The 19,081-nt window shown below is 33.9% G+C and overlaps 2 protein-coding genes across 5 annotated transcripts; one reads left to right on the top strand and one right to left on the bottom strand.

Moving 5' to 3' along the window:
- The first annotated feature begins 643 nt into the window (after positions 1-643).
- LOC120119691 (ATP phosphoribosyltransferase 2, chloroplastic-like) lies at positions 644-5,532 on the top strand. Of its 2 annotated transcripts, XR_005515856.1 has the most exons (12): positions 644-957; positions 1,218-1,277; positions 1,378-1,491; positions 1,831-1,896; positions 1,982-2,089; positions 2,229-2,312; positions 2,600-2,701; positions 2,835-2,948; positions 3,039-3,119; positions 3,263-3,382; positions 4,406-4,661; positions 5,520-5,532. XR_005515856.1 is itself a non-coding variant. In XM_039139498.1 (11 exons), exons 1-11 carry the CDS (start codon positions 712-714, stop codon positions 4,499-4,501), a joined length of 1,191 nt encoding a protein of 396 aa, XP_038995429.1. In that variant the 5' UTR covers positions 644-711; the 3' UTR covers positions 4,502-4,713. The 2 variants fall into 2 exon arrangements, 1 of the variants encoding a protein (XP_038995429.1); XM_039139498.1 differs by lacking the exon at positions 5,520-5,532 and having other exon boundaries at positions 4,406-4,713.
- LOC120119690 lies at positions 5,490-12,591 on the bottom strand. Of its 3 annotated transcripts, none has more exons than XM_039139496.1 (10): positions 11,220-12,591; positions 11,173-11,189; positions 9,394-11,031; positions 9,230-9,310; positions 8,401-8,553; positions 8,128-8,291; positions 7,355-7,502; positions 7,109-7,231; positions 6,142-6,229; positions 5,490-5,826 (listed from the first exon to the last, which is right to left on the bottom strand). In XM_039139496.1, the coding sequence occupies exons 1-10, from the start codon at positions 12,460-12,462 to the stop codon at positions 5,624-5,626; spliced, it is 3,858 nt and encodes a 1,285-aa protein (XP_038995427.1). In that variant the 5' UTR covers positions 12,463-12,591; the 3' UTR covers positions 5,490-5,623. The 3 variants fall into 3 exon arrangements, with proteins under 3 accessions (XP_038995427.1, XP_038995428.1, XP_038995426.1); XM_039139497.1 differs by having other exon boundaries at positions 11,173-12,139; positions 12,182-12,591; XM_039139495.1 differs by having other exon boundaries at positions 11,173-12,591.
- Positions 12,592-19,081: the final 6,490 nt, after the last annotated feature.

Here is a 19,081-nt window from a genome sequence, read left to right as displayed (position 1 = left end):
GCATATTTGTTACCTTTTAAGAAATATTGGTACCCATTCATCCATCTGCCAAATATTTTTTTAAGAAATATAAAATCATATCATTAATATAAAATTAAAATTAAAAATTAAAATTATATGAAAACTTGAAATTTCCAGAGGATGTGATTATCCTCAACACCTCTCGATTTATCTGTTTTGGTTTTCTAATTATTTTTTTAAAAATCATATAAAATGTTACGTTTTGATTATATTTTATTCATCTATTATAAAAAAAACAATGATAATATTAATGTATTGTCTTAACATAATATCACATTATCATTGAAATATTATGGAATCAATTTTATTTATTTTTAACGACAAATGTATAAAACAAAATAAAAGTATAACGATTAAATATAATTTTAAAAAAGAATAGGTGAATCACCAATGAAAAAGAATAAGTGGGTGTCTACATAGTTTACTCGAATCTATCAGTATATGCTCACCCGTACTTTTACCGTAGCTGAGTTGTGATTGGCGAAGTGCATCGAACAGAATATCTCTGGCCGCATCCAATCATACCCTCCCTCTACAGTTGATCATTTGAGACCACCAACAATAAGGTATCTGAAAAGCATCTTCCTTCATTGCGGCGGCTGGTTTCTTTGTGGCACGAATCGTCATTGTTTCTTCAAATAATTCCAGAATCCGACAGTTAGGGTTTTTATTTTGGCCATCTATCGTAAGATGCTTCTCTTTCAGCCTTATTTCCAGCAATGCGCCACCGCATTTACACGCGCCTTCTCAATATCCTTTCCTCACTCATTCTACGTATCGGTTTCTAAACGTAGCTTCATCTCTTGTTGCTCCTCGCAGCTACAAACGGCTTTCGTTAACGGAACACTCGATAGTAAAATAGCTGAAAGGGATAAAATTCGTATCGGCTTGCCTAGCAAAGGTCGCATGGCTGCTGACACACTCGATCTACTCAAGGTACTGCTTCCTTCACCAGAAAATAAAGTTTTACTTATCATTTTCCTTTTTCGTTAATAGTTTAGAAAGTCGATATAATCTTATTAGATGCAAAAGCTAATAATGTCAGTGAGAAATTTAGATGTTGTAACTTTTGTAAGTACTAAAATTTGTACATAATTTCAATCATTATGTTTGAATGTGTGTTACTCTTTAATCACATTTTTGAACTTTTTTTGTTTGAAATTAATGTTCCGAATCCTTTCAATCTTCTGCAAAAGGATTGTCAATTGTCAGTTAAGCAAGTCAATCCGAGGCAGTATGTTGCGCAAATACCTCAGGTCTGTGTCATCTTTCTATCTCACAGTCTGCATGCTACTTGGCATTTGTATCTCATTTATGTATAGTAAATATTCAATGCTTAATGTGTTCTTCTCCCAGCTTTCCAATGTAGAAGTCTGGTTTCAGCGGCCCAAAGACATTGTCCGCAAATTGCTATCAATGGATTTAGATCTGTGTATCGTGGGGCTTGATACTGTCAGTGAATATGGACAAGTAAGTTTTGATGTATAGGATACTGTTTGATTGCGGCCATCCTTTGTAGTGTTTTGCAATTGTGAAAATGTCGCTAGTAATTGAATTATCCAACTCAGTGCAGTGATTAGATTATGTAATATGTAAATTCCTGCCTTTCAATGTCATATTTAAAGTTAGATCTATCGTTTACATATTATTGTTTTAGTTGTGAAAATGTCACCATTACCAGTAATTGAGTTTGGTTGTAGTGTGGTTTATTCTAATACTGCATTTATCCTTATCTTCCTATAAGCAAAAAGAGTTGCTCTCAGAAAAAAGAGTGCAGATTAAAGTCTTATTGTTTCAATAATTTATCAGGGTAATGAAGATCTTATCATTGTCCATGATGCCCTTGACTACGGTGACTGTCGTTTATCCCTTGCAGTAAGTGTTCTTTTTTAAAAACTACATATTGAGCTGGACCTTTCTGATATCCCTGGCAGTGATGGTTTATATTTTGGTTTTTCAGATTCCCAAGTATGGGATCTTTGAGAATATCGATTCACTGAGGAAACTAGCTGAGATGCCCCAGTGGACCATTGAGAAACCTTTAAGAGTTGCAACTGGCTTCACTTATGTATGACATGCACTTCACTGATTTTTTTATAAAAAAAAAATTATATGCTTTCCAGACTTTCCTTCTCATACAATCTATTGAAGTAGCTTATTGACAGAATGTTCCTATTTGAATTTAATTTCCTTGTCTTTTTGCACAGCTTGGTCCTAAATTTATGAAAGAAAATGGACTGTGGCATGTGACATTTTCAACTGCTGATGGAGCCTTAGAGGCAGCACCTGCTGTAAGAATTAAGTCCTCCCAAGTACATGCAATTTAGGTTTTTTTTAAAGTTTTTTCTTATTATGTAATAGTTTAAATGTACCTTCCAATGTTCTACCTATCTTTTGTGTCTTTTCAGTCTTTCACCCGGTTGATATATGATTGGACAAAATGTTGTTTTCTTATTGAAGTTAGTGACTTTAAAAGGGAGCGCTAGTAATTCTAGATAAGGACAAAGCAATCTGGAAAAGTAATCCTTTTTGTTTGTATGATATTTATAGAAATCATTTCTCTTTGTTTTTAATATAGATGGGAATAGCTGATACAATTTTGGACCTTGTGAGTAGTGGGACAACACTGAAGGAGAACAACTTGAAAGAAATTGAAGGTGGAGTTGTATTGGAAAGCCAGGTAACAAGATCTTTGTCTTTTCTTGTTCATGCAAAGTTCAAGCGAGTCATCTTATAGTCTATAAAGCATGCAATTTGAAAAGGATTTGATTTTAGCATTTGTTGCCTGATCTCAAGAGGCCATTTGACATCAGGCTGTCCTGGTTGCAAGCCGAAAGGAATTAATCCAGCGGAAAGGTGCACTGGACTCGACACATGAGATTCTTGAAAGATTTGAGGCTCATTTGAGGGCTCTCGGTCAGTTCACGGTGCGCAAATTAATTCATGATTCCAGTCTTGTGGATTTCTTTCCTTCTCTTCCCAGTATTCTTCCTGTTTATATGTTTTTATTATGGCAGGTAACTGCAAATATGAGGGGTGGTAGTGCAGAGGAAGTGGCTGAGCGAGTATTGAGCCAACCATCTTTAGTTGGATTGCAGGTGAAGTTTGAAAGGACGTTGCTCTCAACATTCATTTTTGGAATGAACTTGAAGTCATTGCAAATTTTAACTTGAAATAATAGAAGGTTTTCTTAATGCTACTGCTAAATCTAAGAAGGCTCTAAACACTATTAATATTTGCAGGGCCCACAGTATGTCCAGTGTTTTGTAAGCGTGATGGAAAAGTAGCTGCTGACTATTATGCCATAGTGATATGTGTACCAAAGAAAGCTCTATACAAGTCCGTGCAACAGTTGAGAGCGGTAAGTCATGATGAATGATGATAAAGTTAACCTAAATGCTACGGACCCTGGCTCAAGTGCTTGTTCTATTTGGAACACTACTTTATCTGTAATCCGATTTGCATATGAACTTAAATCCAAGTCTAGATCTATACTCTAATTAGAACACTTCATCTTGTGTTTTGGGAAATGCTAAAATAAAACCTCAAATTAAGCTAACTTAAGGCAAAGGTAAAACTGTAGTAATTACGCAAAAGATCACAAAATATCAGCTAATACTTTTTTGTAAATTGTAAACTTTTGTTTAATTACAATAAATATTAGGAGGCTGTATTATTTTTACGTAATTTGATAATTATTTATTAAATTTGACAATTACACAAATTATTACAAAAGTTATACTGATTTATGTAATTTGATCATCTTTTATGTAATTGGTTGTAACCTAGCCTCATTTTAATGTTTCCATTGTTTTTTTCTTTGCTAATAAAAGAATTTCCCACCTATTGATGGCCATAATCAATGCTCAATGCTTAGGTATTGATACCAAGATGAGCTACTGTGATTTTCAGCCTAAAATTGAGAATTTGACTAGGGTATCATACCCTAGGGATGAGTATCAATACCTAATGCTAGATTATTATTTGGCCCGAAATTGGTTTGGTGCTCTTGTATGTAATCTGGAATAAGCATGTTTAACCTGAAAGTATGCTTGGATGATATTACGTCTATAATGAAGTTTATCATGTCATGTATATGGTGATGTTCAATCGAATCGGCTCACTTTGATTATCAATGTGGCGCTTCGGATTCGGCTAGGATTCCTGGGCCAAGTTTAGTGTGTCACAATTAGCTTTCAAGGAGTTAGGCACATAATTTGGTCCCAAAATAAAGAAAAGGAACTTCGTATTTATTTAATAAGTGATCAGTTTTTAGGTGCCCGTTCTGTTACGATATATGTGTAGATATAACAGCCTCCCCTGCCCTAGAAGGACCAAACTGATGCTCATCTTGGTCACTGAATTTGAATATTGTGTGGTTCAGATCGGAGGCAGTGGGGTGCTAATATCGTCATTGACCTACATTTTTGATGAAGAGACCCCAAGATGGAGAGAACTTCTCTCAAAGCTTGGCATGTAGTCCATTGGGATTGATGCATGGGTGGTTTACTTGCATTTCACTTAAAAAGCTGAATAACTTTTAAAACCGCAAGGTATCAAGGGGGTTCAAGAATTAGTTTTGGAGAGAGATGGGACCTCCTAAGTTTTTTCATGGCGGTATTGTTTCTCGACGGCGGTGTGTTTTTACTGTCCCATGTGTCTTTTACCTGCATTTCTTTTTCCTCGTTGTAACCGTACACGAGAACTTAAAATTGTTTGCAACTTTTGTAGTTTGTCTCTTGTTGAAATGCAGTAACGTGATGGATGTAGACTGTTGGCTTCCATTTTATCTAGATTTTTCATTTTTCTTAAAAAATTCCTATTTGACACTTGCAATTGAAAATATGAGGACCTTTGTGTAAATTATCAATATATTTCTCATATATTCAAGGCATAATAATTCATGCTTAAACAACAAATTTTCAAGTTATCAACACTAACTTATTGCATATGAATTACAAAGACTCGTGGAAAATCAAAATTGCCTCGAGTTAACATCACCAAAAGACAAATGTTTATATCTCAAGTATCGAAACTTTAGGAGTACTGAAACTTCTAAACTCACTATTCGGAAACTATTGAAACATGCATCAAGAGTGTCAATAGTAAGGATTCCGACTCTCTAACATACCTAATTCTGATATCTAAAACTTATTTGAAATACGAATCAAATAACCTCAGTGGTAAAAGAATTGTTTCTTGAGGTCTCAAATTTGAGCACCATGAATGTTAGGGACCTGACCGCTCAATATCAAATTATTAAGAATTATCTTTGAACAAATATTTTTTTGTATTGTGTTGTGCATTGAATACATGTTTATATACGTATAAAAAACACAATAATAATAGAACATTTGTATTGAACTTTAGTTACAAGCAAGCACCAAAACCAAGTTTGTATTCCGCATCGCTATCCACAGCGAGGCGAATAATAATAGCTTTACATATAAACATATCTATATATATTCTTCCAAACACAATAATATCCTCTCTCTCAGTCTCCCCTCCCCCTTGCTCTTCATATAAAACAATACACAAGCGTTTTTAGAGTATATAAAATAAAACAGACTTATCATAATCATTGATGGGCGCATCAGAAATTTTACTTGGATGCTTGGTTCTGCGGAGGATGACCCTGTGGTTTTGTCTGGCTTGCTGATGACATGATGCGTAAGCGTCTAGCAATCTCAGTGAATGAAGGTCGAACCACGGGATCCGGAGCCCAACACTGCTCCATTAGTAACTTCCATTCAGGGTCACAGTTGCTTGGTACAGGTGGCCTCAGTGTGTTGCTCACAATGCCTCCTGCACGGAGATGAGGTAAACAAACCACAGGCTACCCATGTCAATATATTCAATCCACCATGAATAAAAGGCGGAAACATTCTCGATATTATAGATTATTACATAGACCAACTCCAGAAAAAGTAAATGGATGTAAAGTATCAATGTGACGTACTAAATTTAGCAGAAGAAATTTAATGAAAACAGTATAAAAATCAAGTCAGCAAATACAAAATGATGGTAAGGTCGGCAGAACTTAATACGGGAAAAGAAATGAGACGTCTGACAAAGTAAAAGCACATGTAGAAAGAAAAAACTTCAACTAAGATTTCACACCTATTATTGCTCCATAATGCATATTGGCATAAGGTTCCTCCCCAGTAAGAATCTCCCATAGAACAATGCCAAATGAGAACACATCGACCTGCAAATGACAAAATCCAGGTAAATTTGCATAAACACCATTTGATCCTTGCTTAACGAGTCAGGGAGGTGGACTTTTTAGGAAGAAACCTAGATTTGAACCATGGACCTATTGTGTACATTTTATACAAATAAATTGCACAAAAAAATCTTAAAAGATTGAAATTGACAAAATAAGGAGGGGAGGTATTAGGTCTGAAAAATGTGCACAACCAACAGATCCCAGCATCTCATTTCTTTATAACTGACAAGCAGAAAACTACAATTTAATCCAGCAAGTATCGCTGTATTCTAGATGATGAAGAGTATAACCCACTTCTTAAAAGTCATTAAAAAGAAATGACTGATTTTCGTCGCTTCTATTCAAGGGAGGGATAATGTTCGACTGATTGTTGAAAGCGACAGTAAGGTAGCAGTGGACTGGATTAACATTGTTGATTCTTATCCAGTTGTGTATGCTGTTATTGTTAAGGATATTGTTGATAATCTTAGGGTTTGTGGGGGGATTGTTAGATGGGTTGCTAGGTCAGCTAATTCGGATGCTGATGCCTTAGCAAGGGCTGGTATAGGCTGAATTTTATGTGTTTTGTACTGATCAAGTGGGTTTCGTATTCTTGATCAGAAGGGAGTTATGACTATTTGTAAGGGTTTATGGGATTTTATCTAGGTTGTAATCCTACTTTATTTTAATAAAGTTCTAAGGCGCTCTTATAAAAAAAAAGTCATTAAAAATAATATGAGAAACAGAATCATTGCGAGGCAAGCACTTTGATGAAGCATAATAAATTTTGATGCCAGCATGTACAGGATTGCAGTAAAATCAGATATGAACCAAGATCTAAACAAACTTTATCTAAGTGCTGAAACAAAATCATCTTACCTTTTCAGAAACCTTACTACTACTGCCATTCAACAGCTCTGGGGCCATCCATGGAAGAGTTCCCCTCACACCGCCAGTAACCAAGGTATTCCTTTTTATCTTTGACAACCCGAAGTCCCCAACCTGCCACACATCATCTTTTGTAACTTAGGTTTCACTTAGACATCAGTATCTGCCTATCAAAAAAATAAGAGATGCATAATGTAAAGTTTACAAGTTTATACATGAAAACATCATGTAAATTACCTTGCAAATTGGCCGCACAGGGTCTTTCAAGTTGACAAGTAAGTTGTCACATTTTAAATCAAAATGCACAATATTCTTTGAATGTAAATATTCCATCCCAAATGCTGCATCCATGGCAATAATGACCCGCTTACGACGATCAAGTAGCCTACACAATTACAAAACTTACAAAGAAAACAAAATATATAATGGAAATTTCTAGAGCGATGAAAGTAACAGTGTTGCACGAACTCAAGCACTGGTTTCGGACTTGAGTATGTGTCTAGATGTCCAACTTGCCAATTCAGTTAAACTCGAGACACAGGGATACAGCACAAAAGGATCCGAAAGGACACGGGTACGGAAATTCGTTTTATATGTACTTAAATATAATATGTTTATATAATAAATCAGTATTTTATATATAAATTATTATTTTTTGTTTATTATTTGAATTGGATTTAATTAACAATATTTTGGGCTTGGAACCCAAATTAAGAGGTTTTACCATTCTACTTTTTCCACTGTACTTTTTTTTCTTTATATTTTTTATATTGCTTTCCCCCTCAAAAACCAAAATTTCAATCTATTCTAATCTCTCCCTTTCCTTTATCTTCTCCCGCTGCTGCTGCTTTTTTCTGTTCTTCTCACCCAGTCACCCAGAGTCCGACAAATCTGATCCATATCCCATACCCTTATCCTTGTCGTGTCGACACAGGTACAGCTCCCAATTAGGTGAGTCTGAGCAACAGAGGAAAATAGCACATTCTAGTAACTATATTTAAAAACATTACCTGTCTTTGCTAAGCAAGACATGTCTAAGAGAGCCATTCACCATAAACTCTGTGACAGTGGCTAGTGTTCCTCCAGGTCCATCCTGCACCACCCCATAAAAAGCCACCACATTGGGGTGGTGAAGCTTAGAAAGGATGTCAGCTTCACGCCAGAACTCGACAGTCTGAAAAATATTCAAGACAGATTATTATTAATGGTATGAGACGAAGTGAAAAAAGTATCGATCTCCGATAATGAATCAGAAAATGCCAAGAAATAACAAGAAAACTAACCAATCTCTCTTGCTCAGAAGAACGACCAGTGAAACAGATTTTTTTTATCCGCTTGATGGCAACATCTGTTCCTCTCCATTTTCCATGATATACAGTACCAAATGTACCTGAACCCAACTCCCTTAGCTCTTCCAGATCTTCATTTTTAATGATCTGCCATGGAATTTAATGAAATTAGCCTCCATGGAGTTAGAAACAGTGGCCAAAATAGTTGAATAATATTAAGACTAGAGGCCCAAAATGCAGAACAATTCAACCAAGAAGCATGATGAATAACATTTTTCTCCCATTTTTGCAATCAATTAACCAGCATAAATTTTTTTTTGATAGGAATTGAAGGCCTCGTTAAAAACCTCCTTCATGATTAAAGGAGCTTATAGAGAAGCTCCTTAATCAGCGGGAGGAGGAAAAGAATTAACCAGCATAAATTGATATGAGGAGGATATAAAAACAGATATAATCCACAACTGCCGTCCGAGGTGACGTAATTGGCAGCATGCTGGCTAAGGTAAGGAAACAAAAACCTTTTTGAGAAAATGAAACACCTACAATCAGTGTTTAACATCTAGAAAATAATCATTAGCAGCTGCATTGGTGCCATTGGTAATGAGGTTCTACAAAATGGTAGGAATGGCTTGGTTGTGGATGGATACAAGAACTACTGGCTGAACAGAAGCTTTCTGTTTTAAGACTTAAACATAAACATACATGCAAATAATCTGGCTAAGCTTTCTTAAAGTTGGAAAATTTAGAAAACATAAAAGCAAATTTAAAATTAACCAGCTCTTTCAGTACTAGGACATAAGATAATATAGAATGCAAGATATACCTGCAATGTGCTTATATCAATCTCTCCACAGCAATTATCCACAGGAGGTACACCAGTCTTCCGAATATCCAATTTCCCATCCTTGGAAAAAAAAAATCAGAAAACAGGGACAAAAGCAAGAATTATCTTCAGATGCTATAAATCAAATAAATAGGCACTAGTACCTCAAACTCAGATTCAGGTACTTGAAGGTTTTGCCCAACTCGTCCACTTTCATCACCCTTGAGTGGAGACTTACTGTATTCTGAGCTAATGTCACCAAAATTGATGTCTGGCTTACTTTGAGCCAAGGCAACATCACCAGTAGATTTCAAAGGTGGATAGCTATAATCAACTAGAGCCCCACCTTCAATATTTGCAAGTGGAGACAAGAAACCCAGATGGTCCTGATCCATGAGGGAAACATCCTTTCTAATAAACTCATCTTGAGCCAAATTACGGAAGTATGACCAATGCTTAGGTTCATGATTCTCCATGTTTAAGCTCAGTTCGGTTCCATCACCAGGGAATGGACTGATACCATAGAGGTTCTGGGACATTCTTACTTTTGAGAATATATCAGACAGAAGGTCACGGGGAAACCGGTCGTTAATATCAATAAGTATGTCCCCATGCTCAGAGGCACTTACAGAAGGAGTAGGCCGTACATTGGAAGTTGCTCTAATTGGGTTCTCTGCCAACACCAAAGGTTGGTTATGCCCCTGAGAATGATTTCCTGTATTCTTGTTTTCACCCTTCTCCATTTGCTCAAAATCAGACGGACTGAAAGATGGATCTTCAAGGTGCTTAACAGAAGTTCTTTGACTTGCTGTGGAATGATTTAACCCAGCTGCTTCTTCATCAGCAGTGGTCTTAACTGAGACTTGTTTTAATTCAGATTTCTCCTTAGTTGACTCAGGTACCTCCTCAGAAAAATTAGATATGATTTTATCAGCAAAACCTTTGTACCTTTCAAATTCAGCAAGCCCATCCATAACAGTTCGAGGATTTTTAGATCCTGGATTTGCAGATGTGACAGATTGATGATCAGCTTGAGGAGACAAATTCCCATCATGAATCATGTCAACTGCTTCTCTAATTATTTGGGAAGAATCAGAATGTGCTTGAGTCATGAGAAACTGAGACCCAAAAGAATCATCAGACTTAGATAAACGGTTCATTTCAGCCTGCTCCCTGGGGATTCTCTCTGAATGAAACACTCGCTGAGGCATCACAGATCCCTCAAGGCATACAAAGTCATTTGGATCAGCCTCAGAACCACTAGCACCAGATGTAAAAGGCCCACTAGATGGGTGAAAGTGGTCATCTTCAACATTCTTTCTCCCTTCACTTAAAACTTCAGGGGCCACTAAATTCTGCACAGCTTCCTGGGTCTTTTTCAAATTTTTTGCAGGCAACAAAGATGAGCCAATGTCAGGAACTGAAATGGTAACAGATGCTTCCACACTAGAAATACGGTTTGCAACAGAACTTCCATATGCATTTGAAGGGACACTGTAATCTTTCTCTGACATCCGAACTTTTTCAGTTTCACTGATCTTAGGAAGGGATGCATCTCTTTTCATTTTTGGCTCTTTCATTGGTGGAACTTTGTCCAGAGACCGCACCTTTTCAGATTCAGTTGTTTTTGGGGCAGAACTATCTCTTTTTAGTTTCACCTCTTTAATAGATGCTTCCAGATCTTGCACTTGAAAGCCCATATCAGCTAAAGCTACCTGGGGGTTGACATGCCCATGGACCGGCACTGAAACTAAATTTTCTCCAGGCATCACATGGTTAGAGGGTTGAGAACCATAACCATACTGCAATGGAGGAGACAAAGGAACATTACTCTTCCCATCTATCTGGGGAGTGGAAGACAACTGCCGGCTAGCTTCTCCATAATGCATTTTTTGCTCTAGATATGGATATGAACTAGATTCATAAGCACTAGATGAACTCACCAAAACTGGTTGAGAAGACTGGAGGGTTGGTGAAGGTACATGAGAAGTTTGGACAGCAGATGAAGGTGCATGAGAAGATTGGACCATTGATGAAACTGCATTAGAAGATTGGACTTTTGATGCAGGCACATTAGAAGATTGGACCGTTGATGCAGGTGCATTAGAAGACTGGACTGTTGATGCAGGTGCAATAGCTGTCAAAGAAGCAGAACTAGAAGCAGAACTAGAAGCAGCTGCTTCAGCCACAGTCCGGCTAGCCTCCCTTACAACATTCAAACCAAGTAATTCATCCAAATTGTTCTCAGAAGCACTTGCTGCAATTGAGTTTTTTCTAGATCCTAGATCCATGCCATTCACAGCAACAACATACTGCACCTCAGAATCATCCTCTACACTCCCCAAGCCATATTGAGAATCCTCCAAATCACTACTAGAGAAAAGGAATATCCTGGGTTTCTGCAGTCCTCCATCTTCTAGCACATTACATTCCTCCATCATGTTCTGCAGATCATCATCACAAGATACAGAGACCAATGCATCAAGATCCTCCCCAGGCAACTGATATTTTATCATATGGGCTTCGTTATAAATTGCTAACATTTTTTGAACAAACTCTTGAAAGGAAATATCCCTGCTTAATCGAATCATACGTGTTTCCCCCCCAACATATCTAAGTTTCTTATCATGGGGACGTGGTAAAATTTTACCACCAAAGCTGCAGAGGAACTTCACCTTAGTTGATGAGCTGAGTGAAGCATTTCTGGATGCATAACCTTGATGTCCCTGACTAATGTCATTTCTTGAAGAGGATTGAGAAATTGATCGCATGGAATCATAATAGTTCTTGTCTTCATGCACAGAAGGGGCCTTTCTCTCAAGCTCCTGGGGACGGGGTTTTTCTACTGTGTTAAGCATAGAGACATCATAGCCACTTTCCGAACCTGTATGAGAAATTCCCATAATGCTTTTTAGATCCATATAAAGTGGTCCACTGTTGGGATCACCATAAGCATTCTGAACAAAATGTTGCCTGGGATTTACCCTTTCCCGCATAAATTCCAGAGCAAACTCCTCACCTGTTTGAATAGAGTAATTCAAAACTGGTCTAGCTCCTGCCGACATATTATAATCAGGAGGTCGGATGTTAGTATTTATATTACTAGATGGATCATGAAAAAATCTCTGGTTTGCAGCCTCAAGAGTTTCATTTCCAACTTCAATATTATTGTATCGAATTTGTCCATGATTCTTCTGTTGATCCATTATGCCTTTTCCTAGATTTCTCTCCATTTGGATAAAACTTTCAAGGAAAAAAAAACAAGGCCATATGCCATGATTATCACACGTAATGCAATATCAGCACATGCATTCTGCCATAGCCAACAGCAAAGTTAGCATTCCAAAGACCTTTACTTGAACCTGGAAGATTGAATGGGCATTCACCATTAGTTATTGAGAGAAAAGAACACAACTCAATTCAATCTTTAGAAAATTGACAGCTTATATCAATTCCACCATTTTATATTGAGAAATAGAACTCTACTCTATTACAATTACAAAAGGCAATTTTTTATGATGAAACTGTCTACGCTGACAAATACCTGTCCATTAAAAGAATGAAACTAAGTTGTTTAAAAGATAGTAGCCACACAAGAAAGATCAATCAGCCATTGCATTATTATATTGATGGGCATAAACGAAATTAAACCCAAACCACTACACATAAAATGCACCATAGTTTTGAAGATAAATGAACCTAGGCTAATTTTTTGGGGGAGAGAGTAATTCTAGTACTTAAATCATACAATAAACTTAGCATCAATACCCTATATTTAATTGGCAACCAAGAGTATTTTTGAAGTTTTTTTCCTTTGGATTCTCAGTTTTAACAGCTTTAAATAGAGCAATTACTGCAATTAGAAAACAGAATGGAAGCCGTAATACACATTTCAACCGAATCATACATGGGGCTTCGGGGAAAAGGTTACACAAAAGAAAGTGAAGCTACAAAGCAGTATTTATAATGCATCTTACGCAAATCTAGAACCTAACATGAATTCTAAATAGCACTAGCGCTCCAAACCCAATATAAGCATGCAAAGGAAACGATGCGTGTCCCAAAAAAAGAGCTTACATCAATCCACAAAGCGTGATCCCAAACAAGGCAGATCCAGTTTGAAAACTGAGTTACTTAAATCAGTGATAAAACAACTTAACTACTTATTTACGAGGTTGAAACGGTAACTTCGAACTTAAACAGTAATAAGAGAAGTGCTTTGAGGATGCACAACTAATCGAACACAAAAAAGACTGAATTATTTTTCTTTTTTTAAAATATCGAGCTCAATATATAATCTCCAATCACTCCACTGATCAGAACACTGTAAAGAGATAAGCATCAAAACCTGTAAAAAGAAACTAGGTAAACGTTAAACATGGGTACAAAATAAAACACAAAATTCATCACAAAAACGAAGTTCAAAATAGAATCGGAACGAAACCCATAAACAGATTGAGCGTAAAAATCATCACTAGAACCTCAGACTAATTCATTTTCTGTTATCTAAAAATATGTAGTATATATACGTACCTGAAGAAGAGGAAGGAGAAGAAGATTATTGACTTTATCTCTCCAAAATTCTCTTAATTTTCTCCGTCGAAAATAGTGAGATTAGAGGGCCGCCTGTCTCCCTCTATCATTTGCTTTGCTTCCTCTTTTAATTTCCAAAATGTTTCTTTTATTTTTATGGTAAAGTATAGTAATGGTCACTGAACATTTCTAAAGCTTGCATTTAGATCCTATAACTTTTAAAACTTGTAATACAGTCCTCCAACATTTATTCCGTTTGCAATATGGTCCCTAACTTAAACCACCGTTAGAAATTAGGGTAAATTATATAAAAGGTTATTGAACTTTTCAGACACTTGAATTTAGGTCCCCCAACTTTTAAAACTTACAAAATAGTCCTCAATTTCATTCTAAACCCAATTTCCAAAGTAATTCAATTTCATATATTTTTAAAGCAATAAATGATGGGAAAATATTATATTTGTTTACAATAAAAAATATTATATTTGATAAATTGTTTGATAGATTTAATATATTTTTTAAATATTAGTTGATACAATATTTTAAAAGAATAAATTTAAGATTTATATATTTTTAAACTAAATTTAACAATTATATTTTTCATATTTATAATTCATGATTATATATATAATCTTAAGTTGAGTATTTCTAATATAATTAATAATTTTAATTTCTTATTAAAAATAAAATATTCAAAAAATATAAATGATTCATACATTAATATATGAATATATTTTTTTATTTATACATCTAAATATAAATATACATTTATATAAATATATTTTTATTCGTATATTGAAATATTTTGATTAAAATATAAACATATTTTAAATACTAGTTTATACAAGAAAAATAAAATATATCAAAAATATAAATGATTCATACATTTAAATATAAATTGAATCATTTATATTTTCTATACATCTATATTTAATAAGAAAATAAAATTATTGGGGGACTGTTTTGCAAGTTTTAAAAGTTGGAGACCTAAATTCAAGTGCCTGAAAAGTTCAATGACCGTTTATATAATTTACCCTAATTTTCTAAGTGATTTAAGTTGGGGACCATATTACAAACAGAATAAATGTTGGGGGACTGTATTGTAAGTTTTAAAAGTTGAAGGACCTAAATACAAGCTTCAGAAATGTTCAGTGACCATTACTATACTTTATCCTTATTTTTATTATTGACGGCTAAATTTTGCCTGTTTACGACTTTTTTTACACGGCAGGCAATCCTTTATTTAAGAGTAAACTACAAGTTTAGTATTTTAATTATTATTTTATTTTATTTTGATTACTAAATTATTATATTTTATAAAATCATACTTAATATTATGTTTTGGTTTCATTTTTACACTCATTGTTAAAAATTAACAAATTATTGATGTGATATTTTTCAATAATGATTACCTTATTTTTAACAATGGGTGACTAAAATGAAATCAATGTATAATATTAGATATACTTTTGAAATAAAAATAATTGAGTGACTAAAACAAAATAAAAGTGATAATTAGAGAATTAAATGTATGACTACTCTTTATTTAATAATGTAAAATATGTATTTAACTATTTATATATTATCACATTTATATTTGGTTACTAAACTATTTTTAAATCATATTTAACATTATATTTTTGCTTCATTTTGATTATTCATCATTAAAAAATAAATAGAAATACTGATATGATATTTTTTTTGACATAATATTACCTTATGGTGACATGTTGATTTCATTAGTTTTTTAACATATGGTGATTAAAATGTAACGTTAAGTGTGCTTTTAAAAAGAATATAATTGAATGACTAAAATATAAACTAAGTAATAGGTGGTGACCAAATAAGGTAGTTTAAGCTTATTTAATTTACCATATAAACGTCCGCATTTTGGTACACGACGCGCGAGGGTGACAACGTAGACAGCACGAAGCAGTTGTTGTGCGTGTTGCGGAGTTGATGCACTTGAAATTGATGAGTGATGTGCGAAGAATTTTTTCTACTAATTTTACTACTTAATATAATTTTTTTTGAAATAAAATTTTGCCATAAATCAGTTGATGAAATAGTGGCTTTTCATCCTAAAAAGATAAAAAAGAAATAGCGGCTTTTCAAGCATTGGTTTATGGGCTAGTTTTCCGTTGGCTGAAATCCAGTGGGCTACCACACCACATGTTCGGATTTTACGGTCCATAACGAATTCATCATGTCAAGGTGATGTGTTTTATAAGATATAATTTTTTATATTTCAGGTATAATATTTTAATATTTTCTATAAAACTCGTCTCTCGATGTGATAAGTTTTATTAAAAAAATATTTTTCAGATTATTATACGAATTTAATGTTGGAAGGGAAAAAATACACATAAATTCATCACGTCGAGGTGACTAATTCTGTTAGATTTTTTTCCTCTTCAAAATGTGGTAGATTATGTTGAAAATAACAATAAACTATGAAGATTATACTACATTTTTAAAAATGTACATTAGGGAGAAAAAACTACAAACTTAATACAATAACATAAAGACGTAAATAGATTACGTAGAGTTCGATGATCTCGACCTTGCTCGTCCCATTGAGGATTTTGCTTCCAACTCGAATATTCCACCAACTCAATCAAATGGTTAATAAATAAACATAGATGATGGAGACCATAAGTATGATTCCAATTCGTGCATACAACAACAATAACAAAATTGGGGGATTGAATAACTTAATCTTTCTTTTCACGAGTCTACTGATTACGAAGATTAAAACTTCTTAATCAATACTACTATGTCAATAATTTTATTTAATGTTTATGGTATTCGTAAGGTTAGTCATATTTACATCCTTATGTTAATGTATTAAGTTTGTAATTATTTTCTTTCTAATGTGTATTTTTGAAAGTCTAATACAATGTATTAAGTTATTACTACTTTTTAAAAAAAATATATATAATAGAACTCATCACTTTAATGTGTATTTTTTTCTTTCCAACATTAAATTCGTATAATAATATGAAAAAATATTAATTTTTTAATAGAACTTGTCACCTTGAGGTGTCGAGTTTTACAGAAAATATTAAAATATTGGGTTTAAAATATAAAAATTATATTTCATGGAATTCTTCATCTCGACGTGACGAATTCGTTATAGATTGTAGAAAGTATCATAAATCCCGAATTAATTTTTGAAGTATCCTATTGACCAACTAATTATGGCAGGTGACCTATTCGACCAAAAAAAAACCCACATGTTCATATAATCATATTACACAAATGTCGCGTTTGGTTTTTGCATCAAGCTAACAAAAAAGAGGGTCTAAAATATAATTTGTTAACGTAATATTAAAGATGACAAAAATCAGTTATAATAAAAAATATTATCCAAAGCGTATTTTTTTTAGGATGGAAAAAATAATATTTTAGATTTGAATGAAAATATTATATTTTTTATAATATATTTTGTTGTAATTAAAATTAGGGTAAATTATGTTAATGGTCACTAATGCTTGAGTAAATATTCATTTTTACCACTGATGTTTAAAAAGTCACAAATTGATCATTAATATTATCATTTGTTACAAAATTGTCACTTATTATTGTCAGAGGTTAACAATTGTTACTGCACTAACAGAATGATAATGTGGTTAAACCAATTGAACATATTTAACCGACTGTTTGACTCTTCTTCTTCAAAATAGCTAGTCCTTTTGAAAAGCAACCCCACAGCCATTCCACTCGACCAAGATCTGGTGTTTAGTTTACCTAAATCAGATGAGCTGGCATCCACAATTGGAAGAAGCTTTTTCATCTCATTCTTCGAGAGACCAAGCTCTTTGCACTTCAATAATCCCTCACGGGCCTTCATCCTGTTGAAATAAAAGAAATTCAGCCAAAGCCATTTAATTGATAAATATACAAACAACAAGGAAAACATCTTATATAAAATTTCAAAAACCAGAATATATAATCATTTTTATTTTTAGCTTTAATCACACAAAACAAAAACTTAGCGAAATGATGATGCATGTAGCACTCAAGCTCTGAATCATAGAGAAAAACTCAAATCAACATGCATTGTTCACTTTATATATCAGATCTACTATAAAGAGGAGCAAAGGACCACGTGTAACCAACAATAAAACATTGACAAATACAGAACTAAGATTGAAATAACTTTATTAAGTTGCGTCAGTTACGGTAAGGGAGTGGAAGAACTTAAGAGATTATTCAAACCTCAATGTCTCAGATGTCATCCCTCAACCTTGCATCTCTTCAATTACCGGTGGTTCCATGTTGTTTGTAAGTATTGAGTTAGTGGAGAAAGAATAAACATGAACGGGATAATATATTTACCAGGGCCATGTAGCTCTTAAACCTTCCATTGCCAAGATCAGCATAATAGGAGTTTGGAAGTTGGTCAGACTTTAACTATCCCTTATATACAACAGTCCTGCACAAGCCAGATACAGGTTTAAATATTTTTGACATACAGAACAGCATGAAAACTTCTTATGACGAACCCAGATTTCTTCGAGAGACCAAGACCCAGTTCGGAAGTTGGGATTATTGAAATGCAAAGAGCTTGGTCTCTCGAAGAATGAGATGAAAAAGCTTCTTCCAATTGTGGATGCCAGCTCATCTGATTTAGGTAAACTTCTTTAAAATAACCGTTAGAGGAGGAGGAGGAGAATAAGAAGAAGAAGAGAAGAAGAAGAAGAAGAAGAAGAAGAAGAAGAAAAATAGTCAAATGGTGAGTCAAACATACTGATTCAGTTGGTTTAACTTGTTACGTCGACATTTTGTTTGTGCAATAACGATTGTTAATGGTTGTTAATATCGACTGATCATTTTATAACAAACGATATCATTAGTGATCGATTTGTGACTTTTCAAATATCAGTGATAAGAACAAACACTTACCCAAACATCATTGACTATTTGCGTAGTTTATCCTTAAAATTATTACAAGTTATATACTTTTTTTTATTATAAACCACAAAATCATGTAATGTAACATTTTTCAAATATAATTGAAAATATTGTTGTCGCACAACAAAACATATTTTCAACAAACTCAACTATTCCACGACTTTTAAGAATATATTATATATTTTACCCAAGTTATAATTTTTTTTACAAGTTACTATTAATTTTCACTTAGGTTTATCTAATAAAACAATATATTATAACAATGTTGTATATTTTAGCAAATAGTACACATACATCATATCTAATGTATTTTAAAAAGCATGAATTAAGTGATTTTGGTGGTAAAAAAATTATTTTTATTTTTTGAGGTTTCAAGTTTGAGGATCATAAATGTCAGAGGTG

This window comes from Hibiscus syriacus, unplaced genomic scaffold (assembly GCF_006381635.1).
Source record: "Hibiscus syriacus cultivar Baekdansim isolate YM2019G1 unplaced genomic scaffold, ASM638163v2 tig00110332_pilon, whole genome shotgun sequence".
Lineage (NCBI taxonomy): Eukaryota > Viridiplantae > Streptophyta > Magnoliopsida > Malvales > Malvaceae > Hibiscus > Hibiscus syriacus.
Note: the sequence above shows the minus strand (reverse complement) of the source record. Positions and strands in the feature narration are given on the sequence as shown.